This window comes from Rattus norvegicus, chromosome Y (genome assembly GCF_036323735.1).
Source record: "Rattus norvegicus strain BN/NHsdMcwi chromosome Y, GRCr8, whole genome shotgun sequence".
Lineage (NCBI taxonomy): Eukaryota > Metazoa > Chordata > Mammalia > Rodentia > Muridae > Rattus > Rattus norvegicus.
The window spans coordinates 19,230,459-19,250,660 of record NC_086040.1 but is presented as its reverse complement, the minus strand read 5'-3'; the positions used below and the strand labels follow the sequence as shown (position 1 = coordinate 19,250,660).

At 41.1% G+C, this 20,202-nt stretch overlaps 1 protein-coding gene across 1 annotated transcript; it reads left to right on the top strand.

Moving 5' to 3' along the window:
• The first annotated feature begins 417 nt into the window (after positions 1-417).
• LOC120099615 (igE-binding protein-like) lies at positions 418-19,324 on the top strand. The gene is made up of 4 exons (XM_063280674.1): positions 418-822; positions 9,765-9,906; positions 11,877-12,010; positions 17,393-19,324. Exons 2-4 carry the CDS (start codon positions 9,790-9,792, stop codon positions 18,816-18,818), a joined length of 1,677 nt encoding a protein of 558 aa, XP_063136744.1. The 5' UTR covers positions 418-822; positions 9,765-9,789; the 3' UTR covers positions 18,819-19,324.
• Positions 19,325-20,202: the final 878 nt, after the last annotated feature.

The following is a 20,202-nucleotide window of genomic DNA, read 5'->3' as shown; positions in this document are numbered from 1 at the left end:
GGATTCCATTTATGCAAAAGAATACATACAATCTCGGCAAATTTCACAGGAGGATATAGGAACTTCGTTATCTCCTCAAGATCAGCCATCTTCCCCAACTACAGAAGATGCTACACACTCTTCCAAATATGTACAAATGGTTGTCAGTCCTTCTTTATACCCACAAGCAGAGCCAGAACATCTGCCAAATATCTCAAAGGCTCTGGATTATACCCTATCATCTTAAAGGGCTTTGGAAATCTTTTGCTTATCAATCAGGCTAGGGAACCTGACACTTCTATTTGAAAGTCTGTTTTCACTTCTACAGCAGAAGAAATTTTTCTTGGAAAATCCACAATTACACAACAATATCTAGAAACATTCTTATCTGCTAATGAGGTTCTCAGACCTCTCACAAATGTCCATGATGCTCTAGGATAGGTAACATCTTCCGAGGTAGCTCTAATACCTTCCTCCCATTCTGATGTCACAATGTGGAATTCTACACATATACAGGGTATATTAAGACCTTCCTCATCTGAGAAGGATATCTTAGGATCTACTGCATCTGAACAGCATGCTTTACAACTATCCCCATCTACCCAAGTAGATTTATTTCACATGACCACTCTGGGGAGAAATAGTCGACATTCTCCCTCTACCAAAATGGACCACAGGCATCCAGTTTCTAGAAACAAAGAGTTAAGATTTGATCCTTCTGATAGAATCTTGAGAAATTTCTCCTCTAAGGAAGACAGTTTCAACCTTCCCCCTTCTGCCAAAAGGGATCTTATGCCATCTTCTGCTGCCAAAGAGACACCAAAACCTACAACTACTCCTCAGGTGAGTCCCACAACTCCATCTGTCCAAAGGGCATTGGCATTTTCCTAAAGGGAAATGTGGCAAGTTGCCAATCATTACAAGGGCATGCTGGATATTCCATATCATCCAAAGATGCTCAAGTAACTCCTCCTTCTACCAAAAAGGTATGTCCAGGGTTTCAGGGAATTACTTCACCCCTCTCTAGGGCTCCAGAAAGTGTTCTCCATGCTCAAAGTGATTTGTCATTGTGCAAATTAGACTTCAAAAATAAAAACCTTTTTTATATTTCCATAGGTTGAATGAATATCCACATCAAAAAAAAATCATTTACACCTTATGCCATTAGTCCAAGTATATCACAAAAATTCCATTTCTTCTAAAACGTCTAAAAATCAATCTGGGTCTAGCACTCTTCCTGAGAAACATTTACCATCAGTCATAAAATCCCCAGGACGATCAGAATCTAAAAAGGTGTATCTAGAAACTTAACCATCTGCCCAAAGGTCTATAGGATGTTCAGCAACTTTTCCAAGAGCTCGGTACACCTAGAGAACAAAAGAACTAAAGCCATCTTCCCAGGGTATTTTCCCAAGACCCATATATTTCTTCTTTTATTTTATACCAAGAAAGAAGGCCAGGTTCCTTCTCCACATCTCTAATCTCTTCATCCTATTTCTTCTCCCTCACAAATGGCTCTTTACTCTGAATTAGAGGCCAATTAGTAAACCATAGATATAAGGAAGGAATATCTGAGAGGCAGGTGCTGTCAAGACGACACTTGTGACGTCAAAGAAGAAGCTAGGACTCTCCAGGATACAAGAGGTATTTCAGGCATGGCCTAATGATGTTGTAACTGAGTACTGCCATGGCCTAGCAGCTGAACAGCTTTACTTACATTGACCAGATTCAAGGGTGCCCTTTCCAATAGTGTCTCCTGTGACACAGTAGAAACCTTTATATGCTACGTCTCTCTAAAGCTACAGACTTTTCTCTGCTTCATTAGTGGTTACTTGCTATTAATGGAGAAAGTTAGTCAGGGGCTTGTCATGGGTAGAAAAGATCTAGGAACTCGGAGAGAAGGAGATTCTTCTGGAGATTAATTTTATTCCCAGGACCAATCCAATTACATAAAGTTCAATACCCTAGGTGTTCTCTGTTTCCCAGGTGCCAGTATTTTCCCTACAGACCTTTAATTGAATGAATATTGTGCTACATTTTTTTGATTGTATATATTCATTTATAGGGGATATTATATATGTTTCTGCATGTGTACTCAAAATTTCATTTCTCCAATTTCATTTTTTGCAATGAATTTGGGTAAAAATTGGGCCAAGCTATTGAGTGAATATAACAGTGTAAATATTGTGTACCTCCTTCAAATTATGAACTCCCAAATCCTTATTTTATCCATAAATTACCAGACATGAGTTAAGCAAAGGACAAAATGGACTATAGAATGTGGTTTTGCTGTTCTCTAATATCGACCTGCCTGTGTTCCCAGGGCAAGACTTGAGGGTTTTGGATGTTTTACCATGATTCTTTTTTCAGGCCAAACATCAGTTTCTGGGTGATGGTCAGCAAGAAGAATGGCTTGAGATCAAGTGAAACCTCATTTTCCATAGGTTATAAGAACAGGAGGGAGTCTATTTGGCATTGTCATTTGTGGATCACATATTCTTGACCTAGTTACACAGAATCCAATTAAATATTCCATCAAAATTCTTAGTAGTAGGAGCCACCAAGAGTATATATATATATATATATATATATATATATATATATATATATATATATATATATATATATAAATCAGGCAGCAAAACTAGATATGATTGTTGAAGCTAAGAAGAGTATGCTGCCAGGAACTGGATATAGATCTTTCTTTAGAGACACAGCTAGAGCATGTCAAATACAGAAGTGAATGGTAGTGGCAAACCAGAGAACTGAAAATGGATCTCATGTTTGCAGATGCTGAGAAATGATTACAAGAGCTGAATGGACTTTCAACCCCATAAGAACACCAATTCAATTAACCAGAGCTTTCTGGTACTAAACCAATATTCAAAGACCGTGTATGAACAGGCCTATGGCTCCAACTGCATAGGTAGCAGGGGATGGCCTTGTTGGGCCCCAATGGAAGGAGAAGCCCTTTCTCCTCCCTAGTTTGCCTCCAAGTTCAAGGGAATGTCAAGGTGCAGTAAGGGGGTTATAGAAGAAGGTTAGTGGGACTGTTTAGGGATCTCATTGACAGGAACTTGGAATAGGAAATAACATTTGAAATGTAAATATAAAAATATCCAATTAGAAAAAGCAAGAAAAATTGCTAAAAAATAAAAAAAAATGAGAAAAAAAAGAAAAGTTAACTGCCAGCTAATCACACCTATTGACTCAGAAATCTAAAGGGTCACTGTCAGGGAATGGTAATCTGAGTAATACTAGTGGAAAGACTGAGGTGATGAAGTCTCAAGTAGAAGCACTTCTCTCTCCCAGGTATCAGTGTCTGACCCAAAATGCACTATAGGAATCCTAAGCAAGGAGTAGTTTACTCTGAGCTGAGGACACAATACTTGTGCTTTCCCTTCTTCCAGAGGACCTTTCTCTTCTGGGAAAAATTATACAAGTCATGAGGTCTCAGGAAACAACTGGGCCCTTTCCAACCACTGGCTTTTGGAATAAAGAAATTAATGATATAAACTCTCTGACTTCAAGGAACCATAACAATCAGTGATTTCCAGATGTTTCTGTGAGGCTCTCAGTTCCTGATTCCCATATGTTGAAGGCTCAGATAAAGGATATCTCTTCAGCAAACCCACTCAAACCCTAAACAGGGGTCACTGAGCTTTCCAATGGACCAAGTATTTCTTCCTTTTTTATTCAAATACAAAAGGCCAACTTCTTTCTCCCCATCACTGTTCTCTTTACCCTCTTTCTTCTCACACCCAAATGGCTATTTACACTGAATTACATGCAATTACTAAACCCTAGAGTTACTGAATGAATACCTGAGAGACAGATGCAGTCAGGACAAAACTTGTGATATCACAGATGAGACTAGAGCTCTCCAGGATACAAGAGACTTTTCAGGCAGGGCCTAATGATGATGTCACTGAGAGCTGCCATGGTCTGCCTGCTAAACAGCTTTCCTTACATTGAACAGATTTGAGAGTGCCTTTTTCAGGAATGTCTCTTTATGTACTCCATCTCTCTAAAGCTAGAGACTTCTCTTGGCTTCATCAGTGGTTACATGGTCTGAATGGAGAAAGTTAGTCAGAGGCTTGGCATGGGTAGAAAAGATCTAGGAACATGGAGCGGAGGAGATTCTTTTGGATAATAATTTCATTCCCAGGTAAATTCCTGTGACATACACTTCAATTCCTAGGTTCTCTCTGTTTCTCAAAGGCAAGTATTTTCCCTACAGACCTTCAATTGATGAAATATTTTATTAATATTTTTTCTACAATCCTTGAGAGGGGACATTATATATATTCCTGAATGTGTACTCAAAAATTTTTTTTTCCAATTCAATTTTTTGCAATGATTATGGCAAAAAGGGGCCTAGGTACAGAGTGAGTATAACACTGTAAATATTGTGTACCTACTTCAAATAGTAAACTCCCAAATCCTTATTTTTTTCAAAAATTTTCAGACATCAGTAAAGCAAAGGACCACATGGAGTATAGAATTTGTTTCTCTAGACCTTTTTGATATCAGTAGTACAGTATCAACATTCCAGTGTCCCAGGGACAAATTTGAGGGTTTTGGATTCTTTTCCATGATTCTTTCTTCTGGCCAAACCAAAGATTCAGGAGGATGGGCAGGGAGAAGAATGAAGTCCAGGGAACCCTGAACTTCAGTAGGTTCATAAGAACAGGAGGGAGTCTATTTGGCATTTTAATTTATGAATTCTACATTCTTTTTTTTTCTTTTCCTTTTTTCGGAGCTGGGAACCAAACCCAGGGCCTTGGGCTTACTAGGCAAGCGCTCTTCCACTGAGCCAAATCCCCAACCTGGATTCTACATTCTTGATCTAGTTGAGCATAATCCATGTTAAAATTCCACCTTACTTCATCACTGCAGGAGCCATCAAAGTGTATGTATATATGTATATTCACCCACCAAAACTAAGCTTCTTGATGAAGCTAAGAAGTGTATTCTGACAGGAACCAGATATAGATCTTTCCTTAGAAAAAATACAGAAGTGAGTGCTAGTGCCAAACCGGTGAACTTAAAATGGACCTCTTGTTGGTAGATCTTGAGAAAGTATTACAAGCGGTGAAGGGGTTTTAACTGCATATGAACAACCATGCAAATGAGTCAGTGCTTTCTGATACTAAACCAATATTCAAAGTAGTTACATGGACAGAACTATGGCTGGAACTGCATGTGTGGCAGAGTATGTCCTTCTTAAGCATCAATGGAAGGACAACCCATTTGTTCTCCCTGGGTTAGACTCATAGTTCAATGGAACGTAAAGGGGCAGTAAGGGACATAATAGAACAAGAGCAGGAGCCTGGTTAGGGATGTTATGGGCAGGAAATTGGGAAAGGAAATTACATTTGAATATAAATATAGAAATATCCAGTTAATAATAAGGAATAAAATATGGTAAAAAAATAAAAATAAATGAAAGAAATTAAAGAAAAGAGCACAACCAACTAATAACACCTATTGACTCAGAAATCTAAAAAGTCACTGACAGGGAATGGTAGTCAGAGTAATACTAGTGAAAAGACGGGGACAATGAAGTATCTACTAGGATCACTTCTCTATCCCAGATAACAGGGTCAGACACAAACTGCACTAAATGAATCCAAATCATGGAGGAGTTTACTCTGAGCTGAGGACACAATACCTGTCTTTCCCTTCTTCCTTAGAAACTTTTTCTTCTGTGACAAAAAGAATAAGAGTCATGAGCTCTCAGGTAAACAGCTACAGCCTTCCTAACTCTTGGATTTTGTAAGAAATTAATGTAATAATCTCTCTGACATCCACGGAACATAACAAGCAGGGAAGTCCAGATGCCTCTGAGAGGCTCCCAACTCATGATACACATATGTGGAAGCCTCAGATCAAGGCTATCTCTTCAGCGAATCCACTCAACCCCTACACAGGACTCACCGACCTTTCCCATAGACCACATATTTCTTCCTGTTTTTATACAAAGACAGAAGGGCAGCTTCCTTCTCCCCATCTCTGATATCTTCTTCTTCTTTCTTCTCTCTCCCAAATGGCTCTTTACTCTGAATTAGAGGCCAATTAGTAAGTTCTGGAGGTACTGAAGGAATATCTGTGATTCAATTGCAGTCAGGACAACACTAGTGACATCACAAAAGAAGCTAGGTCTCTGCTGGATACAAGAAATTTTTCAGGGAGGTCCTAATTATGATATCACTGAGAATTGAAATGACCTACCTGCTGAAGTGCTTTATTTACATTGACCAGATTTGAGGGTGCACTTTACAGGATAGTCTCTTGTGACACCGAGAAAATCTTCACATACTACAATTCTTTAAAGCTAGAGACTTCTCTCTGCTTCAGTGGCTACATACTCTGAATGGAGAAAGTTAGTCAGGGTCTTGGCATAGGTAGAAAAGATCTAGGAACATGGAGTGGAGGAAATTCTTCTGGACAACAATTCTATTCCCAGGTATATTCCTGTGACATACAGTTCAATCTGCTAGGTTTTCTCTGTTTCCCAATGACCAGGATTTTCTCTGCAGATCATTAATTGAATGAAAATTGTATTACATTGTCTTATTGTAAATTCCTTGGTATAGGAATATATATATATATATATATATATATATATATGTATGTATACATATATATATATATATATTCCTGAATGTGACCTTTAAAATTCTGCCTTTCAATTCATTTTTTTGCAATGATTTTGGAAACAAAGGGGGCCAGCTTTAGAGTGAATATAACAGTGTAAATATTGCATACTCTCTACAAATGATAAACTCCCAAATCCTTATTTTTTCCCGAAAATTACCAGACATAAGTAAAACAAAGGACAACATAGACTATAGAATGTGTTTCTGTAGTTCTATTAGATATCAGTTTCTAATATATACTTTATTGTGTTCCCACGGCCAGACTTGAGGGTTTTGGATGTTTTACCATGATTCGTTCTTCAGGCCAAACATAAGATTCAGGAGCATGGGCTGAGAGAGAAATGAGTGAGGTCCAGGTATACCTCAAAAAATTTAATATGATCATAAGAACAGGAGTGAGTCTATTTGGCATTGTCATTTGTTAAATCTACATTCTTAAGCTAATTGTGCAGTATCCATGTTAAAATCCATAACCTCCTAATTGTATAAGGCACCAAAGTATATATACAGTATATATATATATATATATATATATATATATATATATATATACACACAGAGTAACAAATCTAGATAAGATAGATGAACCTAATAAGTGTATTCTTCCAGGAACCGGATATAAATCTTTCCTGAGAGACACAGCTAGAGCATGTCAAATACAAAAGTGAATGCCAGGGGCAAACCAGTGTTATAGTTTTGTCCTCAGATAGAATTATTCCCAAATTTCTGAGGAAACACAAGAGTGATTTTTAGAGTAGTGGACTCGCTTCCAATTCCACCAACAATTGAGGAAAGTTCCTCATTCTCCATATCCATACCAGCATCTGCTGTCACCTGAGTTTTTTTTTTTTTTCTTAGCCATTTTGATTTTTGTAAGGTGGATCCTCAAGACCATTTTGATATTAATTTCCCTGATGACCTTGGATGTTGAACACTTATTTAGGTGTTTCTAAGCCATTCAACATTCCTCAATGGAGAATTCATTGTTAAGCTCTGTAACCACTGTTTTCTACTTTGGAGTTTTTTATTTTTATTAAAAAAACAAACATCATGTTCAATTTGTTTTTCTCAACAACTGTTTAGAATTGGATTTGGCCTTGATTGTGATTAGCCTAAGAGATAGTCACACCGATGAAAACAACTAATAATATTTGTGTGTTGGAAATACTTGGTGATTAAGAGCGTACTCTTCCAGGTGACCCAAGATGGATTCCCAGTACCCATGTCATGGACACATTACTGCCTCTAAATCTACCTCCAGTGGATCCAGTGCCTCTGGGACCATTGTCACCTACACACAGAACATATTCATAAATATATGATACAGATAGAAATATGACAAGTAATTTTTAACTAACAAGAAAATTGTCTTTCCTTCTCTCAGAAGGTATCAAATTCATTTTTTACTGCATATATGTTTATCTTTCAAATATTTTCCTATTCCCCTATTTCCCATCCATGAACACCCTATCCCATGCCCCTCCTCCTGCTTCTATAAGGGTGATTCCCCTATCATCCACCCACTTCCTGCCTACATGCCCTGACATTTCCCTATCATAGTGGGTCAAGCCTTGGCAGGACTAAGGGCTTCTCCTCCTATTGATGCCCAACAATGCCATACTCTGCTTCCTATGAAGATGGAGACATTGGTGGGTCTATGTGACCCGCTTGGATGGTGGTTTAGACTCTGGGAGCTCTAGTTTGTTGCTATTGATGTTCTTATAGGTAAATGCATGGAAGTAGAAAATATCATCCTGAATGAGGTAACCCAATCACAGAAAAAATACACGTGGTATGCACTCACTGATAAGTGGATATTAGCCCAAAAGCTCTAATTATCCAAGATACATTTCACAGACCATTTGAAGCTAAAGAAGAATGACAATCAATATGCATATGATTCAGTCCTTATTAAAAGGGTGAAATATTCATAAGAAGGTATTACTGTCTTCTGAGAGGCACAGCCAGAGCCTCTCAAAGAGAGAGGTGAATGCTGGCTTCCAACCATTGACCTGAGAACAGGGTCCCAGTTGCAGGAATAAGAGAAAGGATTGAAGGAGATGAGGGAGCTTGAAACCTCATAAGAACAACAATACCAACAAACGAGAGCTCCCAGGGAGTAAACTACCATTCAAAGTGTACACATGGACAGACACAAGGCTCCAACTGCATATGTAGCATGGGTAGGCCTTGTTGGGCACCAATGGGAGGAGAATGTCTTGGCCCTACTATAGCTAGAACCCCAATGTAGGGGAATGACGGTGTTGACAAAAATCGGGGTGGTTGACAAGGGGGAACATTACTTAGAACTGCATGGGGAGGTATAAGAGTCTTATGACTGGAAAACTGGGAAAGTGAATGATATTGGAAATGTAAGAAAAAATATCTAATTTTAAAGAAAGGAAAAATAAAAATTTAACAAGCTGAACAGCCAAAGTGAGGATGCCTTATTCCCACTTTTAAGGGAGAAAAAAGGAAGCACAGGAGTGGAGAGTGAGGGACCTGAATGAGAAAGGAGACAGTGAGAGGAAGAGGGGAACATGGTCATGTATTGATGGGTAATGGGACTGAAGCCCTGACTACCAGCAGAATAAATGGTAACAGGCAACCTCAGAAGTTAACGTGTTGGAAGTGTTAGAATATTCCAGAGACCTGACAGGTAAGAGACTATCAGGACTCAGTGAAATGTCCAGAAGAGGGGAGAGGGTACTTGTAGAGACTACCTCCACTAGGAAGAGTGAGTGAGGAAAAAGGCTTCAATCCATAAATCAAAACTCTGACCCATATTTGTTCCTGTCTGAAAGACCTTCAGGGACAAAACCAGAGAAGAGCTTGAGGAAAAGGAATTTCGGTGACATGACATATCTGGGAACCAGAATAAGTAGAGGCCCCCAAAGCCTGACAATATTACTCATGCTTTGTCATGTTCACAAAACAGACCTGTCATGACTGCCTTCAAAAATACCCAACAAACAGCTGAGTGAGTCAGATGCAGACATTTACACTCAGCCATTGAACAGAAGCTGCTAACAACTGTGTTTGAACTAGGGAAAAACTGAAGGAAGCTGAGGAGTGGAGCAAACCTGTAGGAGGAGCAGCAGTGCTAACTAATCTGGACTTCAGTGATTTTTCAGACACTGAGCCACCAATGCGGAAGCATGCACCAGCTAATATGAAGCCCCTAAAACTGGAGTGCAGATTCTGGACACGACCAGAGAAGATGCAATTAACCCTCAAGAGACTTGATTCCCCAGGGAGTGGAGAGGTATGGTACACTGGGTGTGGATTGGGAGACAGCTTCACTCAGATGGGCCTGTGGCGAGTGGGTATGGGATGTAGGACAGTCAGAGTATGGGCTGGGAGAGGGATAATATCTGGATTGTAAAATTATATTAAATAAAGTTTAAAAAAAGAAAATTTAAACTTAAATAAATACTTTCTTCCCCAAATTCCTTTTTCCCCCTTGGTCATGGTGGTTCATAACAGCAATAGAAATTCTGTCTAAGACAGCATATTATGGACAAAAGTGTGCAAATCCTAATTAGAGAAGGATGACCTATCTGTGGAGTCAAGTTCCATAATCTGATTCAAACTTCATTATTCAGTTTTAGCAACCAACAGGGAATTTCTAAGACTACGTTTATTATCATGACATAGTGAAGACTTTTTAACCCAACCGTTACTGGATATGTGATATGCAGAAAGCAATCAAGATACTGAGAATACTAAAATGAGAGAATCTTGTTTAAACATTCTTGGAAGAAATTAAAATCATTTCTAATAGGTTACCACAAAGTGGGTGATGCTTCTGATTGTGGCCTGCTACCCATCACAATCCATATTCTCTTTTTTTTCCTTACAAAGAAAGGATAGATTAATTAAAAAGACTCTATATCTAGTGAAAGAGTTTGAATTTAATGTGAACTTAACTCCAAAGATATTACTGTTAGTATGGGAGTATTTTAATTACTGCGGTTAATCTAAAAATAAATTGTGAAAGAATGTCAATTGGAATTGCTTGGAAAAGTTGCTGTAGCTGGCAGATATTGTTTTACTTTAAGGAAGTTTTACCAAGCAGTGAATTTCATTTGTATATATCATGGTTGTGTCTACATCTACTGATGGAAATGAAATATTTAGATTACTTCTGAAACACCTGGGTAAAATTCCACTTACCAAAGGAAATGATTATTGAAGAACTGCAGCAATTGTCCTTCTGACTACTGATGGACTTTCTTCATGTACATTTGTATTAGCTTTTGGAAAAAGAAAGCAAAATTCATTTTTTAATTCCTCATATTAGCAAAAGTACTTTATAAAATTGTTCTTCTACTCTTATTTAAGGAGGTATTTATCTAATGTAAAACAAGTTTTAATAGATTTAAAGTATAGCTTTTGGGTTCTTTTTCATCTGTCTTACAAGAAATAAAATGCAGTTAGATTACTTTGCTTTTTAAAGTACCAAGGAGTACTAATGTATAATTCTGTTACATAGAAATATTGCATATACCATAGCCATCCTACTAAATTACTTTTGTTAATTTTGATTTTGCATTCCCTTGCAATTCAGAATAAGTATCTTATATTTTCTGGCATTTTAGCAATCAGGAATTCTCATTTGGTGAAATAACATGCTTTTGCATTTTTTTCTCAAAATATTTACAAATATATTTTGCAAAAATATATGTACTACAGTGTTTCCATTGTTCCAGTACATAATATCAAAATATATTCTGTAAATATTAGGATCTACAGTGTTTTAGTTTTTCCATTATGATTTATAAAAGCCCATTTTTGAACATGTACATGGAAAGAATGCTTACTATATTTGAAAATAGCCCCTTTAAATTTACTAAGATCAAATCAGATAATGTGCTCTCTCTAAACTCACAGAAATGGGAGTACTGTTGTGACTAACAGAATTCATAAAGGTCACTTTATGAAACAGCACTTGTGGAGGGCCGTCCTCACATTCTCCATTGTAAGATGGTGCCGATATCCGGCAGGATGCACCTAATAAAAGGGCAATACGCAAGCGCCTGGTAAATTCCTCACTCAGGGGGACACGTATGCTGTGGTACGTCATCTGGCACATCTGGAAGCGACCAGCCAGAGAGTGACACATCCTAGGCGAGGATAGTTTCCTATATAAGGGATTGTCTTTCCCTCACTCGGGGTCTCCATATTGTAAGCTTGTGCTCTCGCTCTCAAGATGCATTAAAACTATTTCTGCAGAAGGATCCTTTGTGTCCTGCATCATTCTTGCTGGCAAGACATAGCGTGGGACATTTGGTGCCAGAAACCCGGGAAAAAGACCTCATCCGCACCTCCGGAGACCCCTTGGTAACAAGGAGGATTCAGAACTGCAGGTAAAAAAAATACGTTCAGAGAGGCATGCCTTTCTTGGATTTTGGTCTGGGGTTGTCGCCGCCTTGGGAAGGATTTGTTGAGGCTATGGTATTTGTTCTCGGAGCCACCCTACTCTTTCTTATTATTATGTACTGTTTTCACCGTTTCCGCTGCTAAAAGGACAGCAGCTGGAGGCACGTCTCAGTCTCTCGTAAATAAGTGAGCTTTGTGCAACTCCCCTTTACTGTTGGGGAGCAGGGACGTGATAGCACCGCCCGGGAAGTGCGCGTAAGACTCCCTTATATAAGAGAGTGGTGTGTCTGTTTCTACTCACGCCTTGTCAGATGGACGTAGATAAGCCACTGGGCGTTCTTGGTCCCTCATGGGATCCTCACAGTCTTTGATCACGGCTCTGGAAACGGTGCTAAAGCAGAGGGACATTAAAATTGGAGGAAGAACACTTAAAAACTTTGTGAAAGAAGTGGACAGGGTGGCTCCGTGGTTTGACTGCTCAGGCTCGTTTACAATTGCCTCATGGGACAAACTTGGAAGGGACCTAGACAGAAAATTGGCGGAGAAAGATTTTCGCCTAGGAACTAAAGCCATATGGAAACTAGTCAAAAATTGTTTAGCAGATGAAGTGTGAAAGGCAGCAGTTGTAGGAGGGCAGACCACACTCGAGATATTTTGAGAAAGTATGTCAGAAACTGAACGTAGTGAGAGATTAGACGCGCGTAAGAAAAAGGACGTCCTGAGAAAGAAAAAGAGCCCTCCCATTAAGTCCGCGGATAAGGGAGTGTTAAAGCTTTCAGATTCCGGCACTTCCCTCTCTACACAGCAACCGGGAGGGGGAGCCAGCATATACCCCGTGAAAGAGCTAGAAGCGCTGAACCTCGACAGTTCTGATAGCTCTGAGAATGGAATCTTAGATTCAGAGGAGGAGGCTGAGTTAGATGAGGAAGCAGCTAGATATGAGGAAGAGAAATATCACCCCGAGGAACAAAAGAAAGGTAATAAAAAGCTTCTGCAGCGGCTGTCACCAACTGCACCCCCTCCGTATGAGGCATGCTCTTGCACATTCTCTTTAGTCCCAGATAGGGTGAAAAGAAAGCTGCGGATGACATTCCCGGTCTTTGAAACCCAGGAGGGTGAGCGGGTTCATGCCCCAGTCGAATATAACCAAATAAAAGAGCTGGCGGAGTCTGTCAGAAAGTACGGAGTTACAGGCAATTTCAACCTAACCATTCTTGAAAGGTTGGCCCTAAATTATTTGACACCCGCCGATTGGCAGATGATTGCAAAAGCGACCCTTGTGAACATGGGCCAATATATGGAATGGAAAGCGCTTTGGTATGAGGCAGCTCAAACACAGGCCAGAGCTAATGCCACGGCGTTAACGCCTGAGAAGCGAGAATGGACGTTTGAACTCTTGACAGGACAGGGTTGCTTCCCAGCGGACCAAACTAATTACCATTGGGGTGCTTATATTCAAGTCTCCAGCTCGGCCATTAAGGCCTGGAAGGCAATCACTAGGAAAGGTGGGGCCGATAATCAACTTACTTGTATCATCCAGGGACCTCAGGAACCGTTCTCAGACTTCGTAGCCAGAATGACAGAAACTGCTGGAGGAATATTTGGAGCAAGCAGCACCGCTCATAGAACAGCTCGTTTACGAGCAAGCCACCCAGGAATGCCGGGCGGCTATAGCACCCAGAAAAAACAAAGGATTACAGGACAGGCTCAGAGTCTGAAGAGAACTCGGCGGGCCTCTTACTAACGCAGGCTTGGCGGCCGCCATTCTCTAGTCCCGGCAATGCCTCCTTAAAGGGACAGATACAAGATCATGTTTTTGATGTGGAAAAATTGGCCATTTAAAAAGAGACTGTAGGATAACCAAGGGAAACAGGAGGCCTGCAACTATCTGTGCCCGATGTGGCAAGGGCTACCATAGGCCTGACCAGTGCCGCTCAGTGAGGGTTATTAAGGTTAAACTTCTCCCTCCCTTGGAAGCTCAGCCTAATGAGATGTCAAAAAATGGATCGTTGGGCCCCCGGTCCCAGGGCCCTCAAAGATATGGGAACTGCTTTCAGAAAGCCATGACCCTGACAGAGGAGACTCCCCAAGAGTTGACACAAAATTGGACCTGTGGGCCGCCTCCGACTTCTTTCTAATGCCCCAGATGGGCATTCAGCCAATTCCTGCTCAGACTGTGGGGCCTTTGCCCCCAGGAACCATAGACCTTGTCCTTGGGAGAGGATCTCTCGCCCTACAAGGACTGATAGTCCATCCAGGCCTTGTTGAAGCTCAGCACTCTCTTGATATTCAGATTCTTTGTTCAAGTCCCGATGGGTTTTTTTTTTCTCCATAAGTCAAGGAGATAGAATAGCACAGTTATTACTCCTTCCGTGCTCCCAAACCACAATACAGGACACCAAGGGGCCGGTGGGGTCCACTAGTAATGATTTGGCATATTTGGTGGTTCATCTTAACAACCGCCCAAAATTGAGCTTAGAAATTAATGGAAAGAAATTTGAAGGCATTCTGGATACTGGGGCTGATAAAAGTATAATTTCCTCAAAATGGTGGCCTCAATCATGGCCTACCATAAGATCTTCTCACTCGCTACAAGGCTTAGGCTACCAGTCGTGCCCTAAAATCAGCTCTTCCACTCTAACTTGGACGACTGTAGATGGCCGACAGGGACAATTTGTTCCCTATGTACTTCCCCTACCTGTTAATCTTTGGGGGAGAGATGTTATGCAGACCATGGGACTAACTTTATCTAATGAATACCCCCCACAAGAGGCCCACATGATGTCAAGGATGGGCTATAAGGAAGGGAAAGGCCTAGGACGATTAGAACAGGGCTGTCTCACGCCCATTGAACCAGTCACAAACCCCCATAAACAAGGCCTGGGTTTTTCCTAGGTGCCATTGAGGGTTCTATGCCCATAACCTGGCTTACGGAGGAAGCTATATGGGCTCCTCAATGGCATCTATCCTCTGAAAAATTAGAGGCTGCCACTAAATTGGTTAATGAACAATTGCAGCTTGGTCATTTAGAACCGTCCATTTCACCATGGAATACTCCTATTTTTGTGATAAAGAAAAAATCAGGAAAATGGAGACGTCTCCATGATTTGAGAGCCATTAATGCACAGATGTGTTTATTTGGCTCGATCCAACGAGGCCTACCCTTACTCTCTGCCTTACCTAAGCAATGGAAGATAATAATTATAGACATTAAAGATTGTTTCTTTTCCATCCCCCTGTGTCCACAGGACAGACAGAGGTTTGCATTTACTATACCAGCTACTAATCATCTTGAACCTGATAAGAGATTTCAGTGGAAGGTCCTACCTCAAGGCATGGCCAATAGCCCCACTATTTGTCAGCTATATGTGCAACAAGCCCTTGAACCTATAAGGAAGCAATTTCCATCTTTGCTTCTGGCTCATTACATGGATGACATTTTAATATGTGATAAAGATTTAACAACCTTACAGACCTCATATCCCATCTTAATCAAAACATTGGGACGATGGGGACTACAAGTCGCTGTAGAAAAGGTTCAAATTGCAGAAATTGGTTCATTTCTGAGATCGGTCATTTATCCTGAAAAAATAGTTCCCCAGAAATTAGAGATTCGCAGAGATCATTTCCATACCTTAAATGATTTCCAAAAGTTATTGGGGGATATAAATTGGCTGAGACCATTTTTAAAGATTTCCTCTGCTGAGTTGAAGCCCTTATTTGATATTTTGGAAGGGGACTCTCATATCTCCTCTCCGAGAGCATTGACCCCAGCCGCAAACCGGGCCTTACAAGTTGTAGAAAAGGCCTTACAGGATGCTCAATTGCAGCGCATTGATGAAACCAAACCTTTTGATTTGTGCGTTTTCAAAACTATGCAATTACCAACTGCTGTCTTGTGGCAGAATGGGCCTTTATTATGGATCCATCCCAATGCATCTCCTACTAAGATTATTGACTGGTATCCCGATGCAGTCGCTCAGCTTGCACTCTGCGGGTTGAAGGCAGCTCTTGCTCATTTTGGGATATAACCCAAAACTTTGATAGTACCATATACATCCATTCAGGTTCAAACATTAGCTGCTACCTCAAATGCTTGGGCAGTGTTAGTTACTTCCTTTGCTGGACAGATAGATATTCATTATCCTAAACACCCCCTATTATGTTTTGCTAGATCACAACCTGTTGTTTTCCCTCATGTCACATCCCACAGACCGTTAAAAGAAGGGATAACAGTGTATACGGATGGGTCAAAAACAGGGGTGGGAGCATATGTGGTAAATTCCCAATTGTTCTCACGACAATATTTTGAAACCTCACCCCAAGTGGTAGAATGCCTAGTGGTTATGGAGGTCCTTGAAAAATTCCAGATGCCTCTAAATATTGTTTCAGATTCCTCCTATGTGGTCAATGCTGTTAATATCCTTGAAACCGCCGGCGTAATTAAGACAACTAGCAAGGTAGCAGAGATTTTCCAAAAAATCCAAATTATTTTAATAAATAGGAGATTCCCTGTATATATTACTCATATACGGGCCCATCCTGGACTCCCTGGTCCAATGAGTTCAGGGAATGATTTGGCTGAATAAGCCACAAAAATGATAGCTGTGGCCCTGGCCTCTCCTCTAGAGGCCGCTAAAACTTTTCATGGCAATTTCCATGTTACCTCGGAAACTTTACGCCGCTGCTTCTCTATAACTAGAAAAGAGACACGTGATATAGTCACCCAATGCCAACAGTGCTGCCAGTTCCTCCCAGTTCCTCACATCGAGGTCAACCGGAGAGGACAGCCATTGCAAATCTGGCAAATGGATGTTACTCATAATTCTACTTTTGGAAAATTACAGTATGTGCATGTATCTATAGATACATGTTCTGGCATTCTACATGCCACCCCACTTACAGGAGAAAAAACAACACATGTCATTCAGCACTGTCTTGAAGCATGGAGTGCTTGGGGAAAGCCAAGATGTGTAAAAACTGACAATGGCCCTGCCTATACATCTCAAAAATTCCGTCAGTTTTGTGCTCAGATGCAAGTTACCCATCTGACGGGCCTGCCCTACAACCCTCAAGGACAGGGAATCATAGAGCGCACTCATCGGATGCTCAAATCATATTTAATAAAACAAAGAGGGGGAATTATGATAGAACTCCCCCCAACACCCCAAGTGGCCCCTGCTTTGGCCCTTTTTACCTTAATTTTTTTAAATCATGATGAAGCTGGGCAGACAGCGGCTGAGCGACATTGCTCAGAGCCCAAAAGGACAAAAGAATTAGTTAAATGGAAGGATGTTTTGACAAACGAATGGAAGGGCCCGGATCCTGTTTTGATAAGATCCAGGGGAGCTGTTTGTGTTTTTCCACAGGATAATGAAAATCCACTTTGGGTTCCGGGACGACTTACTTGGAATATCAAGACAGAAGACCAAGAAGATGACAACTCTGGTGATCCTCATGCTGATCCAGGGAGTGCCAATAAAAGTGCAGAGCGAACTACGGTGGGGAATAATGTCAACCTTCCCCCTCCCGATGCCGGTGATGTATAATGCCCAAGTGTTTCCACGTTTCTTTACTACCAACAAAGAATTGGGACTAGCCTATTTACCACTAGATTCCCAAATAGAGCAAGTAAAAAAAAATAGGATTATTCCCCTTAAGGGCAGCCTTTGTTTTGGCATATTCAACAAAATATCTTCTGATCTTCCTTGCATTATGTCGAGTAATCAATCTTCTGCTTGGTTAAGGGAGGCCACATGGGGAGCTGGTGAGGAAGACATTGTGGCTAATGCCACAGTTCTGTATGGTTGGTGGCCTTATATTAACTCCTCCACCTGCCCTCTGCATCAACCAAAGTTGGCACCCTTTTGTAGAGGGACCCTGGATGAAAAACTTACTTTGCCGTGGACTGGTTGCCAGTCCCGGGACTCTGCCTGGGCAGTCCAGAATTTTTTCTCCTTCTCCCCTGATTTGGGAGGCAGAGTGAACTTCAACACCATTGGTCCTAGATGGTCCAATAATAATCCCTTTGATCAATGGATGCTTTGTGGCGTTAATGGTAGCTGTACTGATCTTACACCCATGGCAATGCTACTTGGAGGAAAGGGTGAAAAGGGACGGTTATCATTTTCCTGGACGGGGAATATCCACCCTTCAGCCTCTGTCTGGATAGCTACTCGTATAAAATATAAACCTTACTGGAGCACGGGGTTTAACCCTGCTCCAGTTTGTGTCTGGCCGCCATTTGTGTGGATTATAAGTAATGCCACTGAAGTTTCTAAATTGAATTGTACAGATGGTTCATGTTTTTATGCCCTGTGTTGGGATGCTAGCCAATATCCCATAGCGGTAGTTACCCATATGCCTCGCTTTATCCCGGTCCCTGTTGAGACTCCGGGGACCCTGACCTTATTTAGAGGAAAGAGATATTTTGGCATTTCTGCAATCATTGTTGGCATTATTGCTACAACGGCAGTTGCTGCCTCAGTTACTGCTTCGGCATTGGATTTGTCAAACACAGTACAGACAACCCAAACTATCAATGATTTATCGGCTACCATCTCAGTGGCTCTGGACAGACAGGCCTCGGCTAATACTCAGATACAAGGAGGCCTCATGCTTGTTAACCAACGTATAGATCTGGTCCAAGAGCAACTAGACATCCTATGGCAACTGGCCCAGCTTGGCTGTGAACTAAAGCTCCCCGGCCTTTGTGTCACGTCTATACAGTATGAACAATTTACCAAAGCTGCCAATTTGTCTAAAACCCTTTCACAGCATTTGTTACAGAACTGAACCTCGGATTTTGAACAGATGCTCAGGGAATTGAGAGCAGCCATCATTCAAGTAAACTCTACCCGACTCGATATGTCTTTGACAGAAGGATTGTCATCCTGGATCACCTCAGCAGTCTCTTATTTTAAGGAATGGGTGGGGGTGGGACTTTTTGGAGCAGTCCTCTGCTGCGGATTAGTGTTACTCCTCTGGTTGCTTTGCAAGTTAAGATTTCAAACAAAGAGGGACAAAATTGTGATCGCCCAGGCGCTTATAGCCCTTGAACAAGGAGAGTCAGCCGATATTTGGTTAACCATGCTTAAGCAATAGGTCGCCGGCTGGACAGCTCTTGCACTCCTAGAACCTCGGTTCATTGCACAGGATTAGAGTGTCCGGCTTGAGCAGCCCATGAGGGATGACGAGCCTAGCATTGCACAGGGAAGCTCTACCAAACATGTTCCCTGGAAGGCATGTCATATTACATGAGGGTATCTGCCCCAGTTTTCTCTCCCTCGAAAAAATGGCAGTACGACGGGTCAGGAGTGCCCTGGGTCTCAACAACGGCTTAAGGGTATCTCTCTTGTACAGGTTCGCCAACTTTGTGCGAGGATATGACCTCTGCCTTCACCCTTCTATTTATGGGTGTCCTATTTGCTTAAAAACAGATAAGGGGAAATGTGGAGGGCTGTCCTCACATTCTCCATTGTAAGATGGCGACGATATCCGGCAGGATGCACCTAATAAAAGGGCAATATGCAAGCGACTGGTAAATTCCTCACTCAGGGGGACACGTATGCTGTGGTACGTCATCTGGCACATCTGGCAGCGACCAGCCAGAGAGTGACACATCCTAGGAGAGGATAGTTTCCTATATAAGGGATTGTCTTTCCCTCACTCGGGGTCTCCGTATTGTAAGCTTGTGCTCTCGCTCTCAAGATGCATTAAAACTATTTCTGCAGAAGGATCCTTTGTGTCCTGCATCATTCTTGCTGGAGAGACGTAGCATGGGACAAGCACTTTCTAATAAAACATTCTCTATGTAAATAATATTGAGGAATATACTTTAATTGCTTTTTTATTGAGAATTTCCACCAAAATATTTAGATGATAATTTTCCCATTAATTTTACCTACATCACTATATTCTTTGAATCTACCTTTCTATATCTTCTACATTAAAATAATATTTAAAAACCCCATTATGATCCCTTACAAAAATCGTTCAATCCTCCAACAGAAGACACTAACTGTCTATAGTATGTCAGTTAGGAGTAACAGCCTTCAGGAATTTACACTGCATTCTGGACTGTTGACTGGCTTGAAGCTGTGCAGGGAATCACAGCTGCTCAATGTCATGAGGTGAGCACTCTGCATATCCAGAAGAAACGTTTTCCCTATGATCATCC